Source organism: Nothobranchius furzeri, chromosome 18, assembly GCF_043380555.1.
Source record: "Nothobranchius furzeri strain GRZ-AD chromosome 18, NfurGRZ-RIMD1, whole genome shotgun sequence".
Classification (NCBI taxonomy): Eukaryota; Metazoa; Chordata; class Actinopteri; order Cyprinodontiformes; family Nothobranchiidae; genus Nothobranchius; species Nothobranchius furzeri.
Genome location: NC_091758.1, coordinates 26,366,724 through 26,387,487, shown reverse-complemented (window position 1 = coordinate 26,387,487; position 20,764 = coordinate 26,366,724). Strand labels below are relative to the sequence as shown.

The 20,764-nt window shown below is 42.6% G+C and overlaps 1 protein-coding gene and 1 long non-coding RNA gene across 2 annotated transcripts in view; one reads left to right on the top strand and one right to left on the bottom strand.

The window, feature by feature from the left end:
• Window positions 1–703: 703 nt before the first annotated feature.
• On the bottom strand, window positions 704–5,219 carry LOC129163654 (uncharacterized). The gene is made up of 2 exons (XR_008563449.2): window positions 4,765–5,219; window positions 704–1,718 (listed from the first exon to the last, which is right to left on the bottom strand). It is a non-coding gene; the product is annotated as an uncharacterized lncRNA (long non-coding RNA).
• A 488-nt stretch (window positions 5,220–5,707) lies between these two features.
• Window positions 5,708–20,764, top strand: part of meis2a (Meis homeobox 2a) — a 76,003-nt gene continuing 60,946 nt past the window's right edge. Inside the window, 8 exon segments of the mRNA XM_070546865.1 lie at window positions 5,708–5,964; window positions 6,053–6,923; window positions 7,373–7,599; window positions 8,935–9,076; window positions 9,298–9,348; window positions 9,599–9,649; window positions 10,156–10,305; window positions 17,506–17,620. Of these exon segments, the coding sequence (XP_070402966.1) occupies window positions 6,912–6,923; window positions 7,373–7,599; window positions 8,935–9,076; window positions 9,298–9,348; window positions 9,599–9,649; window positions 10,156–10,305; window positions 17,506–17,620 (748 nt within the window). The 5' untranslated portion in view covers window positions 5,708–5,964; window positions 6,053–6,911.

Below are 20,764 nucleotides of genomic sequence, written 5' to 3'. Positions count from 1 at the left end.
TTGAATCAGTGGTCGCTTTATTTGACAATGCCAGGTAATTACCTGGGTACCGTGCTTGATCATGTGAACTCCTGCAGAACCTGAAAGAATGGGGAGGGAGAGAGAAAGAAGGACGGAAAGGAGGAGGAGGAGAGGGAGGGCGGGAGGGAGGTGAGATATGGATGGAAGATGGAAATGGGAAAACATAAGCAGGAATAAAAAAAATAAAAAGCTAGGGGACGAAAACAAACAAAACAGCATCTGCATTTGTTTGCCCGGCGTCGTTTTCTGCAGGTATTGAAGGGAGTCACGGATAAGAGACGTAATGTTTTGCTTAGACAAGTGGAGAGTGTTGTTAGAAGGTTGAGCCGTGGTTTTTCTGTCATGCTGTGAGGGGAGTAAACACGAGGTCACACGGGGAAAGTTAGCCAGATGAATGTAGGGGAGAGGACATGCTGCACATAATCCAAATTAATAGGTTTTGTCTCTTTGGCTGGGTCATTTGATTAACTCGCCATCAGAGCAGTGTGTGTGTGTGTGTGTGTGTGTGTGTGTGTGTGTGTGTGTGTGTGTGTGTCTGTGTGTGTGCGTGTGTGCGTGTGTGCGTGTGTGTGTGTGTGTGTGTGTGTGTGTGTGTGTGTGTGTGTGTGTGTGTGTGTGTGTGTGTGTGTGTGTGTGTGTGTGAATGATGAGCTTGTGTAAAGAAATAAACAGCAGTCAAAAGTTCATTTGAAAATACTTTAATATTTACATTATAAAACATGAAAAAGACACGGAAATAGTTTTTAAAACGACCAGGAGTATTTTATACATGCTGCAAATAAAGATATAAATGATCTAAACAACAAATAAAAAAATGAAAAATAAAGAAATACAACTTTAGACATTTAGAAGTTAAATTAGCCGTTTGAATTTGTTTGTTTTGAATTGGCGGCTGTAGATGTTTATCAGTGACGTGGGCTGAATAGAAAAGCCGTGTTTGCTCTCTTGGTGTGACCGGAATATCAAACTGCGTCGCTCCACGTGAATGCAGCTGGATCCACTGAGCCGACAAGTGGGGCATGGACCCGAACTTCTCCCAGAAAACAACACAATAAATATTTATTCATTGCAGGCAAAATAAAATTTTATTAAATAAATCGCCATATTTGACTCGATGAATATTCCCCAGATCATTTATTTAAGATTTACCAACATTTTCCTTCTTTTTTTTTTTTTTTTTTTTTAAACAGCCGGTTTTTATGGCCGCTCCGGACAGACGCACTTCAGGGGTTAATTTTATTCTAATCATTTTGAAAGCATGACGCCCACCGCGCTCCCGTTCCTCCGTTTCCATGCTGGACAAACAACAGAAGGATGGCGTTTAAATGAGGCGGAGGGAGGAATTAAGACAGTTTAATAAGGGCTTAAACCGCTGGGTTTGTCTCTCCGCGCGCCTGGAGACATTTTTCCTCTGATCAGCGGAGGAGGGCGTCTTTATTGGACGTGTTTCTGTTTCCAAATCCGCATAAGAGCCAACGATGCGTTCATTTCTTCAAATGTAGATAAGGCAGAGAGGGTTTGATGTGTGATAAAAGGTGGGTCCGCGCTGCCTGTTTAAGCCCCTTAAGCCTGATAAATGATGAGCGACAGTGGCACAGCAAGAGGGTCACCGCTATTAACTCCTCGGTTTCTCGGTCTCCACTTAAACTTCTCTCAATTACATGTGGGTGGATGCAGGCCTCATGCTTATTCTGTACCTGGAATAAAAAAATAAAAAATAAAAAATTGAGAAATCAGGCCATGGATGCGCTGTTTGCGCAGTTTCCCCGTGCGTAAAAAGGAAACGCCATATAGGATTATTAGGGAGCTACAAACACATGCTCACCAGGTATTCTGGGACAAACAGCCAATGCAAGCTCATTAAATCAGCATTTGGTGGATCTGAGCAGGCGTTAACGACGGGCTCTAATCTCAGCGCTGACCTGAGCGAACTGTGTCACAGTCGAGCAGAGCTGAGACGCGACGAAACACACTTCACATCAACAGCTTCAGTGTGAGGAGGGAAGATTTATTTTAACCTATACTACAGGGGGAAAGAAGACCAGTTGGTTCGAGTTATTTGTGGAATCAACGTAAATATTTGAAATAAACTCATTTATATGGTTTGTTTTATTTCAAAGCGTTGTTATAAGAGAAACTAAACAACTTTAACGCACTATTTCCCAAATTTAATAATAAAACGGTTTATTCTTTATGTTAACTCAGTTGTTTTCAGGGAATTAGTCGACTTATTTTCAAAGTCTTTATTAGTTTAAATGATGATGTTTTTATTCATAGAATAAAATTACAAAAATATTTTATTGAATCTTCATCTAATCAACAATAACAAAAAGTGTTTAATAATAATAATAATAATAATAATAATAATAATAATAACTGTGAACAGTTGTAAATCCAAATCTGTTTACATTTTTAGCTCAGTTGTTGAAATACAACGTTAATTTGCTAAATTTAAATATTCTAAACAAATAAAACTAAAAAAAACGTGTTTTAATTGTATACCAAATAAACTGCTTTAACAATTAAAATAGATTTATTGCATAAATAATCAGCAGGTCAAAGAAATGAAAACAGAAGCTAATTTTGAGAATTTGATTTTAAAAAAAGTATAAATATAATTAGTTTGGATGATAGTGATTGACCTAATACAGTCATTTCCCCATGACATTTTTTTTACTTAAAATGGAAATATTTCTATTTACAACTCAGTTTTTTGTTGATGTTTTGGTTTACTTTTCATTCGTGGCTGCTGTTTAATTATTTTTTTCCAGGGCCTTCTCTTGCAGTGCGCCCTGCTGCAATCCGGCATCAGCTTCCGCCGCCATGTGTCGCTAGAGCGCCGCACATTCTCCCTTCTTCTCCATCTTTGAGTTAAAAAAAAGGCCACAGTTACATTCTGTGTGCTGGCCTCCCCTCTTTCTCCCCCTCCTCCCTTTTTTTACAAACCCTCTGACACCAGACTCTGAGAATCGGTGGAGGAGAAAATGATGCTTTGGAGCTGAAGAATTTACAGTTAGTCGCGAAAGTTTTACAAGTATTTGAGCTGCTCGGTCCACTTTCTGAAACCTTATAGGCACATTTCAGTCCGGGGGGGTCAAAAGGAGTTCAGATCAGATGCTGAGTACTGATGTAATGAAGGAAGAAATCTTTTTTTTTTTTGGCTATATATATTTCTTCTTTTTAATATTTAAAATGTAGTGTTAGTAAGTCAATATAAAGCTAGAAAGTTTGATTTAACTGTTTATTTTGTAGTGTTTTATATTCCAAAGGATCATTTAATTTTAACATCTGCAAAATTTCTAATTTAAGTTGAATGAATTCATTTTTTGTTTTGTTTTAAAGAACCAAACCCTCCCAGATTTTCTGCGTTCGCGCCTCTCCTGCAGCCTCTCTGTGATCCAGCCTTATCTCAGGCTCTCTATACGTTAGCTTTCCTCATTTGCATAATCTCAAACACCGGAGAGGGCCAAGAAAGACGCAAGTTACAAACAAGATTAGTGCGATTTTATTTGTTCCTGCGGTTGAGCGTCGATTGTTTCTGCAGGAGTGTTTAAGGTCACTAAGAGGATTGGAAGCTCGTTTGATATCAGTGATCTTTTTGAGGGAATTAAATAACAATGCGTTTCTCTCCATATTTAGCAACAGGCTTGTGTGTGTGTGTGTGTGTGTGTGTGTGTGTGTGTGTGTGTGTGTGTGTGTGTGTGTGTGTGTGTGTGTGTGTGTGTGTGTGTGTGTGTGTGTGTGTGTGTGTGTGAACAACCGAACCCTGCAGGGCAACAGGGGGAGGGAAAGGAGGGGATTGGGGCCCTGCAAAGAGTAAACAGAAGAGTGGAAGTTCAGTGCTGCAGCTCGCGCGCATGCAGGCGGTGCCGGTGCACCTTTAGGATGTGACATGCCGAGGATCTCTGTCCTGGTGACTGTCCCAGCAGTGTTTTCTTTGAAATGGATCCCTTCCCTCCCTCTTCCCCTCCTTTCCTTTAATGAATCCAAACGCAGCTGGCCATATCCCACACGGACACCGAGCGCTTTAACCCTAAACTGACCTCAATTTGACACCACCAGATGAAATTTTACCGCCTGGTAATGCCATCTACTGATTTGTTTTATACGCGCAGGAGTTGGGCTGTGCACCTGAAAAGAGCGGCTGCGTGAAAAAAATCAGTAAGGTGCATTAAAAAATCTAAAGATCTGCGGGAAATCTGGACATGTCTGCGGATGGGGTTGGGGTTGGCACACGACATGTTTGTTAGAAAAATTAAAATTAATTGACTACTAGAAGAGAGATTATTCATGTCAGATTAAAGGATTAAAAATTATTGATGTTTATTTTATTAGAAGGTAAAATTCAGCAAGTTTATTCTCAATTCACTGGTTGTTTATTTTCTCAAATAGTAAAATAAATAAATAAATAAATATTTTGAAATGTTCCCATGTTTAGAAGTCATTTCTAAGTAGTTTAACACGGTGTTCCTATACGGAGCCGGACGCGTAATTAGCCTGGTTTGCACGCTCTTCACAGCCCTCTCCTTCGGGGCAAATCACATAAGTCCACAACAAAAAGTCACGGCTTCTATAAATCGTTTAAAATCATCTAAAGTTGTAGATTTTATCAGAATTAAAAGTACTTTGTTAATTTACATTTATTTGATCTATATTTAATAATCCAGCCTTTAAAACTTCCTTTTCTCGCCCTGCGTCGACAAAAGAGCGTGCACCCGCAACAAACACATCAGGTGTACTTACCAAGATTGTCCAAATGAGGATGATGGGAGATTAAAAAAAAGAAAGAGAAAAGTCAAGCGTGAGCGAACAAATCATTGCGAACGACAGCATTTAGCTTATGAAAATATCAGCCTTCAGTGAGCAGAGTGTGCCGGGCTGGCTGTGTTTACAGAGCGCATGGAGAGACTTGAAGACGGTGAGTGTCTTGGCTCTCTGCGCACAGCTCTGCAGCTCCTTCCCGGGGTATTGCGCGTTGAAATGTCCACACAGCCGTTTGTCAAACCCTGCAGTCCCACACTTCCCACCCCCCTTTATGCCAACAAACATAACTGTTGTCGCGGTTTCATTTATTAAATCATTTTCCTTTAAAGAGAGAGAAAGAGAGAGGGGGAGGGAGGGAGGGAGAGAGAGAGAGATAGGAAAAAAGCTGCTATCTCTACAATCGACCCCAAGCAACACTACTTAGTATTTTGTTTGTGGGGAGAGTTTATTGACCCTCCACCGGTAGCCACTGCCCATCTCCCCTGCGTGTGTGCCTACCTTAATCCTAACTTGTGAATAATTAATCCCCACCATCAAAAATGTCATGCAACTACAAATGGAGCCTTTATGTGCAAACCTATCAATGATGGCATATTAGCACTGATGGGGCTGAATGTTAAAGGGGATAGACGGCCTGATTCTTGTTTGTGTGTAAAAGTGCTCCAAAAAAGTCTCAACTGGAATCAATGGTCGGAGCGTTGCTCCGCCTCCAAACTTCAATCCCCCCCCCCCCTCCTCCTCCTCCATGATTGATGATCTCGGGGAGCTTTGATAATTGACTACTCTGAGGTAAGGCACGAGCTCCCATCAAGAGAGGGGATTGGACGACAGAAACACAGAAAATTAGTTTCCCCACAAAAGCTTTTTTTTTCCTCCTGGAAAAGTTCATTCCGGGCTCAGAGGGGTGCTGCGTGGCGTTTAATTTGCTAAAATAGACTATAGCAATAATTAGACATGAGATTTTGGGATTAGGGGGATATTAAGTATGCACGCGGGTTCATAACCACAAAACAGATAACAAGTAAGCATCATTAAAACTTCAACATTCATATAATGTAGCCGCAGATGCCTGGAATCGTTCTGCTTGTGTCAGACTGTGCCATTTCCTGTGCGCAAAATCGTGCGTAATTTCGCTTTTAAAGAACATCTTAATTCCATTAACTTCCTATTTATTTACTCGTAAGTAACTATTCGTGTTCATTGTTGTGTTTTGTTCAACTCGAAGCATTCCCAGGATAAATATCCGATCTCCTCTCTTTTTTTCCAGGACTCTTCTGGGCGAAAGAAAGAAAAAGGAAGAAAAAAACGAGTGAACAGGGTGGGAGCTGTGCTGCTTTAGCCTTTTTACCCCCAGTGTGGAGTTGAAGCCGTCCCTGTGCCTCGCATACACTCTGCATATCACAAGATATGGTCTCTCCTCTCTCTTCTCTGGAGCTGCTGTAGGACTGGCTATGGCCACCACTACTTCCGGGATCCGTCATTTCATTCGCCCACCGCTCAGCGCTGCGAACTGACTCTGTTTCTATAAGCAAGCTAGCAGCCAACCTGCCAACACTCGCTGACACTCACTCATCTCAGCCTCGCCAGATAGACGAAATACCTACGGGGGAAAGAAGGGAGAGATCCGAATCGCAGACTTCTAATTTCTACACCTTTTTCCTTCTTCCTTTTTTCCTACAGTGATAATAAAACAAGATTGCGATCTGGAGGCATTAAAGGAGACGCGGACTTGCGGGATGAAAATGGACTAAAAAGATTCGTCCTCCTCTTGAACATCATCACCAACCGTCATTCATTCATTACCTTGACAACCTCTGGCTTTGATTGACAGCTGGAGTGGCAAAAAGCCATGAGACACGACAGTTTAGTTACATGCAGGTTGTTGATGGGCCGATTGTAACCTTCACTTTGGCGCATTTTTTTCTTTTTTTTTCTCCAAGGAAAGAAGGAAAACAAGAAAATTTGCAAAACTTCCCGATGCTACGATTTCAACTTAACCAGACTGGCGAATAGGAGAATTCGCAAAAGTTGCTTGAAAGAGGATTCCTGCTACTAAATCACTTTCTATCCGGGACTGGGATATTAAATATACGGACATATTCAGGAGTTTATTGGAGCGCAGCCTGATGGCGCAAAGGGTAGGTTTTAAATCTCCGACGCTTTACCTGTTCAAACCCAAAGTAGGGTGGCCGTCGCACGGTCGGGTTCTGGTCGGGTGCTGGCGAAATGACGAAGTATTCCTATCAGAGCTGCTTTCTTTGACATTTTTGCAGCGCTCTCGCTCTTCAGGAGACGTGACAGCCTCTGCTCTCTTTTTTTAACCGACAGCCTCCGCGACAGTCGTGGAGCAGTTTCACAGGAGGTTCCAAACAGTTTTCACCCAAAATTCTGTGCGCAGAAGAAGGCTTCTAAGTTATTATGTTTCTGGTAATAAACCGAGCAGATCTAATACGAGACAGCTTGTTTTCAGACTGAGTCGGCATGCTTTTTCTGCAACTTTACGCGTTTGTTTTAAAAAACTGCGCACACTTTTCTTCCCTTTTTTCTTTTATTTTGCTTTATTATCATCACTTTTTTTTATTCCCAGTACGATGAGCTGGCCCATTATGGCGGGATGGATGGAGTCCCAGCGTCGATGTACGGGGACCCGCATGCTCCCCGGCCGCTTCCCCAGGTCCACCACCTGAACCACGGACCGCCGCTGCACGCCAGCCAGCACTACGGAGCCCACGCTCCGCATCCAAACGTAATGCCCACCGGCATGGGCTCTGCTGTCAACGACGTTTTAAAGAGGGATAAAGATCAAATTTATGGGTAAGGTTAACTAAATCCAAAATAGTTTTTCCCCCACAAGTTCCACCAGCCTTTCTCTAACTTTTTGTTTACTTCGACTTTCCTCCTCCCACCGCTCAATTTAAACAGTGTTTTGCGCAGGTTCGGGCGTAATTTGGAGCTCTTTTGTTGCTTAGGGGAGTTTTGTTTATGTGTAATTTTACACTCATTGTACAAAGGCATCGTCAGACCTGCAGTAAGTAGAGTATGAGCCTGGAGCTTGTAAAATAATATGGGACCTCGCAAGAAGGTCACACAAACTTGCACAAAAATAGAAAGAAAACCAAATTACGCAAAAATAATTACAGACATCCATCAGTATTGATGTCAATAGATATTAATCTGCAAATCTTTAATTCTTTTGATGTAATTTTAAGAATTACTTGCAATAACACACACTCTCTCGTTCTCTCCCTCCCTCCCTCACACACACTCACACACACACTCTCTCTCATACAGATTGTGTTTAATTTGCAAATATACGTTTAGTTTTATGAAATTATATTGAAACTCAGAAAACAAGTGTTCTTTTGAATGAGTGCAAACTAAAATATGATTACAGCTATTGCTCACACAGAACGTGCTATAATCCGCAGACATAATCAGGGCTGTAGTGGAGTAAATCCACCTCATCTCCTTTACGCACGCTTTTGTAAATAAGGGAGAGTTCACGCGTTTTATACCACCTTAAAATAAAGAAAACATAGGACATAAAACCCAGAAACATGCGTATAATATTTATAAAATTCTAATTTGAATTTAAAAACATTTTATTTGCATGACTACACTTATTATTAGCTTTGTTTTATTTGTGAGTGAAAGTTATTGATATCCTTAGAATAAAACATGAGCGCCTCAGTTTGTGATGGTTGACAAAAATTACATGAAATTCAACATTTTTTTGTTCGTCTATGATCTTTTTTTATTTTCTGTGACGTTTTCTCGTCTGTGTCAGTTCAGTTTTTATTTCTCTTTCCACTGCATGAAATGTCAGTCTCGATTTGCCAAATAATCGTCAGAAACGCTCCGTTTTTCTTAATTTTTAGTAAAATATTCCAGATTCGCCTTTTTGAGTCTTAATAAACGATGTAATCTTGAAAATGAAAGATAAACACGTGTAATATCTGAACAAATCCTCCGTTTTTCCAATGATGAGTGTTTAAACTTAACAGAAGATAATAAATGGAACAAAAATAATCCACGTGACCTTTTAGTCGTAATTATAAAAGATCGGTTCCATGTTCAGGTGGAGTTTTTATGTTTTGGAGCGGGCTTCCTGGAGCTGCTCGCACTCAGACTGTGTTTCCCCTCTTGCAGTCACCCTTTATTCCCACTGCTCGCTCTGGTTTTTGAGAAGTGTGAGTTGGCGACGTGTACTCCGAGGGAGCCCGGCGTAGCAGGCGGCGATGTCTGCTCCTCAGACTCCTTTAATGAGGACATCGCAGTCTTTGCCAAACAGGTCAATTTTATTTCCTCCTTACAACATGAGAATTCAAATACAAACAGGATGCTATGGCTGCGTCATTGCGCACGCTTTTCTGCTCTAATCATAGAAATCACCGCAATTAGTCATTGTTGTTGTGAGATTATGAGTGGGGGAGTTTCATTTATGGATTTTAACTTCATAACAAAATTAAACAAATATGTGTAGTGACTTTGATGTTTGGTGTTTGATTTTAGGTCCGAGCAGAAAAGCCTTTATTTTCATCAAATCCAGAGTTGGACAATTTGGTAAGTGCATCTTTTTTGTCTCCTAACACTGCGGCAACTCCCCACCGACTCTCTGCTGCTGGGAAATACGCAGATCCCAGATCTGCGCGCTTTTGTCCTCGTTAACCAATTAGAATTACTTTATTCTGATCAATGTCACAATTTAAGCTCCAATATGTCTACTTACTTCTTCTGGTTATGACTCGTTACCCTCCGTAAAGTTGATAAAAGAAATGTGCTAATTAACTTTATGGTTTTCCTTGTTTTTCAGATGATACAAGCCATACAAGTATTACGGTTTCACCTCTTGGAATTAGAAAAGGTACATTTTTTAATTTGCTCACCTAAAGGCAGCAATCACCTGCTCATCATCCAAATATGACAGAAATGATTAAACATCAGAGCACTGCGGTTATTATATATCTAGAAACAAACCGGAAACGCATAGAAAAGGAGAGGGAAGTTTGTTTTGTGTATTTATATGCAGTGAAATGCTGTATTTATCCAATTATCGATGTAGCTGATATAAAATATCATCCTGTTGCGCATTGATCCGCAGATTCAGTTCCAGCATGCTCATTATCCCACGTGTGCTGTTTATTTTATTTATTTGTTGTTTCTTTGCCTTTCTACTTGTTGCTCTGGTCTCGGGAGAATAATAAGCTCTGCAACAATTTCACTATTGTTTCCTTGCCGCCGATTATGCCCCCTAATTGGAGTTATTCTTGGACTGGCTGAAGCATTTCCCCATCCTGGAAAAGGTGTTCAGTTTCCTCTTTTTTAATTTTCCTTTTCTTTTCTTTCTTTTTTTTTTACTTTTCCCTATAGGTGCATGAGCTCTGCGATAATTTTTGCCACCGGTACATCAGCTGTTTGAAAGGAAAAATGCCAATAGATCTAGTTATTGACGAGCGGGATGGCAGCTCTAAATCAGACCACGAAGAACTTTCGGGATCGTCGACTAACCTCGCAGATCACGTAAGTAACGCCACTTTTTCATGAAAATTTGAATGCATGGTGTTTTTCTGGTAAACCCAACTTTGCTGGGCGTCTGTTTGAGTGTGTGACCCTGCTGCGCCTTCTGCTGTGTGAGGGAAATCTCCCGATCGATGATCTGGGGTCAAAAGCTGCATGTGATACAATAGACTCAGTTATTGTTTTAGGCTTTTGATTAGGAGCAGTCATGTGTGCATGACGCGTCCGTGCGCTGCAAGGTTTTGGGCACATGCGTGCGCAAGGAAATCGCTCCCCTCCCCTTTCCTCTTTTTTTTGGTGGAGCTTTGCACGCTTTGGAGGAGAATAATAATAAATAAATAAGGCAATTATCTCCAGGTTAACGTGGGGTATCAGCGGCATAAGCTGCAGCTTTAGGTCAATATCAAGAAAAGAAGGGGGGGAAGAGCTTTCTACTTGGAGCAGTGGGAATTACGATATTAACCGTGCGTAAAGCTGTGGATTTTTGCTGCAGAGGTGGAGAAAGTGGTAAACCCTCACCGAGAGAGATCTCAGACCTTCCCATCAATGCCAAGTTCACGAGGCAGATGATGGTCCGTCTGGCAGCCTCCTATTGCTGTTGATGTTAATGTGTTTAATTGTTTTGTATTGATTGCCGCGTGTGCGTGCGTGTACGCGCGTGTGTGTTCCTTTGCTCCATGCTTTCTCCTCTCTCCTTTTATGGCCGGAGGCTGCATAACGCTGAATTCAATTATATGCACCTGAAGTACAGTAGCTTTAAATGCGCAAATCGATCCCTCCAGTTTGGACCGCGCGTTTTTGGCGCAATACTCTCCCCCTCCTCCTCCTCCTGCAGCGTGGATCGAGCTGACACTGTAATACTGAGCTGCTTTCTAAAAAAGAGAGTAACACAGTGACCGGTTAATATCAGTGCAGCACGAGGCCAAGCCTATTAGGAATTAAAGCAGATTTAAGAGTTATGCATCTGTTGGGTCTGGCTGTCCCGTCGCCTTCAGGGATGCACGCAGCGCCGTCGCTTCAGGTGATCTGAGTTACAATTTTATATTTTTTTATATTTTTCGACTGAAGATGTTGCTTTGAGTCATTTACAAACCCCTCCCCCCAAACACTAGTAGAAATGAGGCATACTGTTGTTTATACTGTAGAGATGAGATCCACTGGCCTGTTTGGTTTCATGGCAGATGGTTGATGCTCAAGCCAATTTCCATCAGCTTTGTCATTGCTCCACGTGCAAAATATTTTGATCATTAGACAAATAAATGTGTCAATATGTCAGCAGGCTGCAGGAAATGCTGCTGTTATTGATTTTTAGCCTCAAAACCTGCAAGATTTAAGGGATTTGTTTCACTTTTGTTGCATATAGACTCCCCCCCCCCCCCCCCCAACCCTTTATAAGAGGAAATCATATTTCCTTGTTTGTTTTTGGAGCTGTGGTGCTTTTATTAATGCTACACAGTAATATTAATAAAAGAAATGAAGTTTAAACTGAACTTGCAAAAACGTGCAAATAAGTTCATATTAATGTTAGAAAATATGAGGAATTATTCATTTTTTAAACCAAACTTTGCTGCTGGATGTGTTTTATTTTCTTTTATTTATTCACCCGTCTTTGGCTCTGTTTTATTATTAAATTCTGTCCTTGTCTCATTGAGGAGAGGAAGGCAGTTTGATAGTTAGATATGCTAATTTATTTAGTTAGAATCTCTCACGTCCATTTTTTCCTTTGCTTTGATATGCATTTTTAATATATAGCCCCGGGCTACATCTCATTTGGAGAAAGTTGGTTTTTCTGGAGATGATGAGGCTCTTCACTGAGCAGGAGGAGTGTGTTTTTATGCACGTCGCCTTCCCCTTTCTGCCTCCTTCTCTTCCACTCCTCTCCCTTCCTCCTACCTGACAGTATGAGCATAATAAGCACAGTTTTATTTACACTTGAATGCAGCAGTGTCTTGGAGATGATTGGATTATGGTATAGTGAGAACAGGATGAGGCCTTGCTGACACTGTTGATTTCCCTTCTAGTCGCTGCATGGCGGTGGCTATCTCAGCCATAGCCCACCCAAGCCTTCCCATCCCATCGCCCCTCCTCACATCAACCCTATCCTATTTTAGAAAAGAAGGAAAAAAAAGATGCAGGATTTCATACAGACTGATAAAAACAGAGCTGTGTAGTTTTAAATAGCTGGTGTGTGAAATTGTCACCCATTTGCTTTCTTGTCTAATTAATGAATAAAATTTCTCTTTTTTTTAGCTGTGCTACATCCAATTAGGGAGACAAATACAATTAACGGTGTCTGAGTATTATCTGTTCTAATGAATTCGTCTTTGTGTGTTCTTGTGCCATTGTGCCGCTTCTTCAGTCAGTCTCACATATTAGCATAAGGCTTTTATGCATTATGGCTGGATTGAAGGAACTTCTTTTTTTTTGCACAGTTTCAGATGTGTTTCATAGAATCTCGGCGTGATTTACAGGCTCCGGCGTTTTTGTTTTGGAGGGCTTTCCTCTGCGAGTTTTACTCATTCCCATAGTTTTGGTGCCGCGTATCGCTGCAAAGCAAGAGAGACAGGGAAACAAACCCTTTGGGCATCCCATTTTGTGATGCATGTTTGCAGATCTCTGCTGGATATAGTTGCAAAGTAAATATAATAGTTCATTACAAACCTGTGCCGAGCTTCTTTTATGAGTGAGGAAAGGTGCTGAAGGTGCTCAATAGGGTCCTGTCTAATTACTGGACATCACCGTGTGCAAAACTGGGCCAAGCTAGCCAGTATAATCATGGAGGGGGTTTTCAGCTGCAGCTTTCTGCTTTTAAAAGCTGCATCATTCCTTTGTTTTTGCTTAGCAGAATTGTTTCCAGCTAGATGGGATCACCGCTGCTCACTTGTTGCATCTCCAGAGAGCACTCGTAGCTTTGCAGCATCTTTAAAATCACACAAACCTCTAACGTTTCACTTGGATTCAAATAAAAGGAATACAATGATGACTGATTTAAATAGTAAATTAAAAAATCCACATTTGATAGTTACAAGAATATAAAAGGAAAGCCGAAGAAGCTGTAATGAGCTGTCAGCTTTATGCTGACATTTATATGCCTTTCTGTTTTTTTGGAAATGTCATTTTCAGTCTTTGCCAAAACCATGAATCACAATGGCTTTCACATTTAAAAAAATCTTCCTTCTATTATTATTTTTGTCTTTCCTGGAGATATATTAGCTCATGTGGCTCCTTTGATTGTGATTTCCCTGAGAAAGTTTGCTGAGTCGGTTAAAACTCGCTGTGGTGATTTATTAGCTGCTGAATTAAGACTTTTTTTATATTTTGGATAATTGAGGGTGTTGTAAATGCTCAAGTCTTCACAGAGGTGCTCCTGAGGTGGTTGTGTGTAATTACAAGCAAATAAATAAATAAACCACTTTTATTTCCCCTTCCTTGTTTATGTTGTGCTGCAAGATTTGTCTTAAAATGTCAGCTTGTCCTTTGATTTACAGTCCTGTGTGTTTCTAGTGTGTCAGCTGTTCTGCACACACACACACACACACACACACACACACACACACACACACACACACACACACACACACACACACACACACACACACACACACACACACACACACGCACGCACGCACGCACGCACGCACGCACACACACACACACACACACACACACACACACAGATTCCGCACCTCTTCCTGCAGGTTCTGAGGGAATTTGAGTGAAATTCAATGATGCTGCTAAATCAATTTTATTTGAATTTCCTAGGGATGTAGGCAGAGTTCAGAGAGGGGAGTGAAATTGTTCCAGGCAGGTGTTTGTAAATGAGGAACAGGGGACTGGGAGCAGGCGGCAGCATTCTCCTGCTCTCCTGTGGCCTGGCTGCACCACCAGCCTTCCTTCCCATATTGTCTCCTGCTTTTATATTAATTACAACCTGTATTATCAGCCGCCAGTTGCTAAGCCCAGCAAAAGGCTGTCCCTCGAGACCGTGCTTCTTTTGTGTCTTACCCTCCATCACATCCTATTGTGTACTTTTTCTGCTTGCACATACGTGTGTATTTGCTTGCCAGCACTCTCCTCCTCCTCCTCTTCTACTTCCTCCTGGTAACACTGCTCTTTAACACAATTAGTGAAGAGCATGGAGTGAACCATGTTTGACTCCTAATTATGCCCAGCTTCAGGGAATAGTCACATGGGCTTGAGGCATTTGCTGTTTCTCTTATTTTTCCTGTAGATTTGAAGGAGACGATTTGGGTGACACACTCTGTTTCCCTTTTCCCCTTTCCTTTATTTTTTTTGCAACTTGTTTGAACTTCATCAGACCCACGGGGGTTGCGACAAAATGGTTGTGTGTGTGTGTGTTGCATGGTGTCTGATGATGCTCAGAGAGACCCTCTAAATAATTCATGGGGTGGAGAGGCTGTTGCTTTTGTTGTCTTGTGTAGTGTGCAAAGTTGAAACGCTGCCGTTGTGATATCCTCGCTCGTGTTTTGATGACAGCTTTGAGAACAATCAGTGACTTGCAGGTGTTAAAAATGCTGTGTGTCGTCTGCTTTGTTATAATTATTAATTTGAGGTCACTTTAAGTGCTGCAGTCCTCTTTTTTTGGCTCTTTAAAAGCCAAGCTAACAAATCTCTATCTACATCTCAGCATCCAGCCACACAGAATCCACGGGGCAGCAAATCACAGCAAAATATTGTTCCCTTTTACACCATTAGCTGAGGTGTCTTTGAATTTAATTTAGTGCCAGCACCATTAAAAATGACACATTACTCTGCAATGATAGCTAAATTAAGTCCTATCGATTCCTCTGTTGCATTAAAGCCATGCTGTGGCCGAAGCTGGTGAGGTAGAATGAGTGAGGGAGTGTGCGTGAGAGCAGCGAGCGTAGGGTCTGTCCTCTGCCTTGGCGTCACTGGGGTTTGAGGGGTTGTGGGACTTTTTCTTTCTTCTTTACAGAATAAATGAGCTTTTTTAGTCATTTAGCTCAATATGACTTCAACAGCAGCCCCATTTCCCATATGTTGATCAGCGTGCCCCAGAGGGTGAACATAACACAATCGCCCATCCCTTTCAGAGCAGAGACGCGTTTCTATCGGCTCACAGCGGAGGGTTCAAACCCAACGCACGGGCCATTGTTCAGGCTCTCCTTACCCCTCTTCTCAGCAATTCTCTGAGCTCTTCATCTGATTGCCATCCGGCGAACAGCTGACGCTGAGTAGGCCTTGAGTGGGGCCCAAAGTCTGAAGGGTCTTGTGTGTTGCAGTCTGCTGTTTTCGGCTCCGAGCTGTTTGAGAAAACAGCCCGCCTTCCCCCAAAAACTTAGCAGATAAAAGGGCCCCGTTCACAGGCGTAGCAGTCGACTTCGCCTCCGTGGCAGAACGAGCAGCAGCACATCAGGACCTCGTTCCCAGGGGAACCTCCATTTAGTCTTCAGGCTCTCTCCTGTCTGTCCTACTGTACAGCTCACTCTGACTGGGGCACCAAAGCGGGGCAGGCGGGTTCCTCCGTTTCTTCTTAAGCCAATTTGGACAAAAATGGTAAAACGTGTCCATTTCTTGGAATGTTCTTTGTGTACATTTTTCCTTCTACTTTTGTATACATGTATTTGTGTTTATGTGTGTTTGAGGAAGGGGAAAAAAACAGTGTAGCGGGAAATGAGAGGTGGGTTGAGGTTTGTGGGAAGACTTGGTGCAATCCTGTGTTTGTTTGGCTTGGGTTCTGCTCCGGGGGGCAGCTCCTCTCAGGCCCCAGACAACACTGGCCTCACGTTTGCCAACATTTTGTCATCATGCTCAGGTGACGTGTTCAATTGGAAAAGACTAGCGTGGGCTGCGTGAGTTCTGAGGCTCCATCCACTCTCTGTGTGTAATAGGTTGGGTCTGTGCTGGTGTAAGAGTAGTAAATGACGTGATGGTCTGCCCCGCTATTGCCTGAATGGTAGAGGAAATTCCACCTCTAGCCAGTCTTCATGTGGCACTGATAAAGCCTTTCCTGTACAATAGAAAATCCTGTTTCCCTGTGTGGACCGACAGGGCAGTGGGAATGACCAAGAAAGAGAGGAAGAGGAGGAAAAATAGGCAGAATGGATGGCAGGAGAGAAGAAAGTTGCTTTTCCCATATTTCCAGAACATCTTTGTGAATTGGTTAGGGTAGAAAAGTGTGTATGGGTTAGGGTATAAAAGTGTGTATGGGTTAGGGTATAAAAGTGTGTATGGGTTAGGGTATAAAAGTGTGTATGGGTTAGGGTATAAAAGTGTGTATGGGTTAGGGTATAAAAGTGTGTATGGGTTAGGGTATGAAAGTGTGTATGGGTTAGGGTATAAAAGTGTGTATGGGTTAGGGTATGAAAGTGTGTATGGGTTAGGGTATAAAAGTGTGTATGGGTTAGGGTATGAAAGTGTGTATGGGTTAGGGTATGAAAGTGTGTATGGGTTAGGGTATAAAAGTGTGTATGGATTAGGGTATGAAAGTGTGTATGGGTTAGGGTATAAAAGTGACGGCGAGCCTCAAAGCTACTTTATTATGTCACTAGCATGTGAGTGTAAGTGTGTTTCTGTGAGGGTGTGTGTGTATTTCCGTGTGGGTGTGCACACATTTTGGCAGATTAGCGGGAGAATCCCTGTCATATCTTATTTTCATTTCTGACAGCAGTAATGATTAATGGCAGCTGTGGTGTGTTTGGACTTTTTACCTCTATGTTTCACGGAAGTCTGGATTGGTTCTGGTATAAATGAACTCCGCTGGGCTCCACCATGTGTGTTTAGATGATTATTCACAAGTGCTTTAATACTCTCGGCTCTGAAAATCAGCTGCCACATTAGCGGCGCAGGGTTTTGCTCTGGTAATGAAACACTTTGATTACAGAGTTTTGACTTATAGCCAGCTGCATTAGAGCGTCATTTTTGTTCTATTTATTTATGATCATCAGAGCTTTGATTTATTTATTTTTTGTTTGTTTGCTTGGACTTAACCAGTGAGCCTCTTTGTGTTGCCAGTAGAAAACATGCAGGCCAAGAACCCTCACAGTGCCAGCAGATGCTTACAGATGTCACAATTCATGTTTCCAGCTTACTCATTTGGTCTTTCTTTCTGTGCTTCCTCTCTGCCTTCCTCTCCTGCTCCTGTCCTGGTTTGTGGCTTGGATTGGGAACGTCGACGGGCGGATGCATCCCACGCTTGCTTTCTCTGTTTATGAACCTCAGAACCCAGCTTCCTGGAGAGACCACGATGACGCCACCTCCACACACTCGGCCGGCACACCGGGGCCCTCCAGCGGGGGTCACGCTTCACAGAGCGGGGACAACAGCAGCGAACAAGGTGAGCACGCACCACAACGGACATGCACTCAGGTCTCTAACCCCTAAACATGCATATGCACAGCGCAATAATCCACCATGCATGGAAAGAGCTGGCAGCTCTTCACTTTAACCCATCTAATAGAATAGATATGTCTTTCCACAGGTCTCAGACCTTCCTTTTTCTCAATGGATTATCCTCCTTTTTGACTGGCGTCCATATTGACAACCTAAAAATGAACATGCTTATCCAGTGTGACACAAACGTAACGCACTAGCCCCATAAAAAGCTTTCCAAAATGTTGCTATTTGGAGCGCTCAACAAAAGCTGGTGATTAATAGTATATTTCTGCCAGTTCTGACTTGAATTTAAACCTTATTAACTTTGCCCACACAACAGCCCATAATTAAGTCTCATTGAGCCCCATGTTATCTCACACTCAACCTGCCAAATACTCACAATGCATTTCAAAACAAGGCTATTTGAACTCATTACAGATAGTGTGTGCCACGGTGATCTTCCTTGTATTTTTGCTACCATGTGCATCAGTTTTGACGTTTAAACTGTTTTTTCTTATAAGGAAGACATCAAATGCTCTCACACACCTGCTGTTCAAAATAAGACGTTTCTTTTTCTGTCTTTGTCTTTGGTGATGTCCAGTTTTGCTTTTTTATTACTTGCATGCTTTTCTTTTTCCTAAGATGTAAGCAACAGACTCATTGAATCAAGACGTTAAAGATGTAATTTAGCCAGTGAGCAGTCCGATGCATCGATGGACTGTCCTGCGTGGTGTTTAAATCATCCTCTCATCTCCAGACAGAAACAGTAGCTGCAGCGTCTGAACCATTACTGACCACATATTAAGGGCCACAGTAGACCTATGTGGTTGGCTCTGTCAGGAATAGTTGGATCAAACTCTGACGTCTGGATATTTGGAGAGAGGAGACTTGATTAAAAGTCTGTCTGACAGAACAGACATGAGAATAGAACCGTTATTGAACATCTGATGTTTGATGTAAACCGGCACCGTAGGAGGAATTTAGCCTGGTAAGCCATCCTGTTATGTAAATAGGTAGTCTGGCCCCGACCCATTGACAGAACTCAGTCGTAGGGATGGGATATTGTTGCCTCTGCACGCAATTGGACAGCACTAGGATCAATCTGAACAATGTTCATCGCTATGGAAATCACTCAACGAGGCAGCTCACCATACATCGCTAAAGGTGTAGAAGAGGAAGAGGTACCTCTTTCTGCTCACGTCTGAAAGAAAAGTCTAAATCGTCCAAAGTTGATGCCAGAGCAGTTTCAAACGAGCGCCATTCCTGAGCCAAACTGCCCAAAGTCTGTCTACAAACACAGAGCGCTGTGATTGGCCCCACTTTTGGGCAGCAGTAGCTCAACAGGTTGAGCGGATTGTCCAGTAATCAAAAGGTTGCAGGTTCGATCCCAGCTCCGGACAGAGAATTCTGCTGTTGTGTCCTTGGGCAAGACACTTAACCCACCTTGCCTGCTGGTGGTGGTCGGAGGGACCGGTGGCGCCTGTGCTCGGCAGCCTCGCCTCTGTCAGTGCGCCCCAGGGCAGCTAGGGCTACATTGTAGCTCATCCCCACCTGTGTGTGAATGTGTGTGTGAATGGATGAATGATACACTGTAGTGTAAAGCGCTTTGGAGTCCTTACTCTGAGAGGCGCTATACAAGTGCGGGTCATTTATCATTCATTTAAACTTAGCAAACACGTCCTCACACCCGTAAAAATGACACTGGGCGACCAAGCGTTTGTTTCCGACGTGTTGGAAGTCTCAACTGCGCCGGTTCAGACAGCGTGTTGCCTCCCAGTCCCAACACGTCGGGAACAAACGCTTGGTCACCCAGCGCCATTTGACGCTTCGGGTTTGGAATGTTGACGTAGCCGAGTCAATGGAGCGTGGCTAGACTGAGCTGCAGAGCAAAGATTTGAGCTAATCCTAGGGTTTGTCGAGATTTCTGGGCTAGGAGTTATTGATGAGTAAAAATCTAAGAAAACTATTGAAAACTGGAGGAAAAATGTGTTACATTGGCCAATTACAAGAAGAAAAAGATGATTTTTTCACTTCTCTTTGCAAGTTACGAGTGGAGATGAGGAGCAGCCAAAAGGGGGTGAGAGGGGGAGGGTGAGAGGAAAGAAATGCACTGCCTATTGATTATCTTACACACATAAGTACAAGTGACCTGTAATCCACAGAGCACTTATCGACTCCTCTCCCCACCGTATCCAGTAACAGCGGATCAATGCCGGCCCAAGACAGTTACGGTACAGCACCGTGCGCCGGGGCCCACATAAACCACGTCACGCTAAATGCAACAAGCTCTAGCTCATAATGTTTTATGATAAAAACCAAGTAAGCAGTTTGCAACTGAAGTAGGAATTTAAAAGTGGGTGAAGGGAGAGCCGTTTCAGTGCAGAGGTTAAAGAGTAGAGAAGGTGAAAAAGTAGTCGGAGCCAAAGAAAATAGAGGGAGGGAGAATGAGAGAAAAAGGGAAAGAGACCAAGGGCAACTGATTTAATGGTCTAATGAGGCCGTCCTCCAGCCAGTTGTTTTGTGTGAGCCATGCTCTGACCTTTCGCTTCACTCGGGAGCCCCGCCGCCTCATTTTTCACATTCTTGCAATTACGTTAACGCTTGAAGCACTCGCTGACTCTCGACTCTGGCCCGTTCATTCTGACAGAGCCTTCCCTCTCCAACCTTCCCCTCCTCTTCCTCTTCCACTCCACTCCACTCCACGCATGAACTCGTCTCCTATCCCAATACATTTTCAACATAAAATTTGCAGTCCGCACTGTCGGGTCCGTCGAGGAAATGTGAAATGTGCGCTTCACTTCAGTAATGGGGTCTTTAACAGCTTGGCCCCTGTTAAAAGGGGTGACAACGTAGATCAGTTGTGGAAGAAAGAATAGATAGGTGACAGTGAGGAAGAAGGAGAAAGTGAAAGAGTGAGTAGAGCTTTTTTTTGGTTCCAGCTGCCAAGAAAAACATCAACTATCTTTCTGCCATCCACCAATTTGAAAGGTGTGTTTTATGTGTGCCTGTGGCTTGAAAAATATTTACTTTAAGAACTGATCCAGAAGCATCTGTGTGTTGAATAAAGCGCTGCAGCCCATTTGTCCTCAAACGGTGACCAGATTCA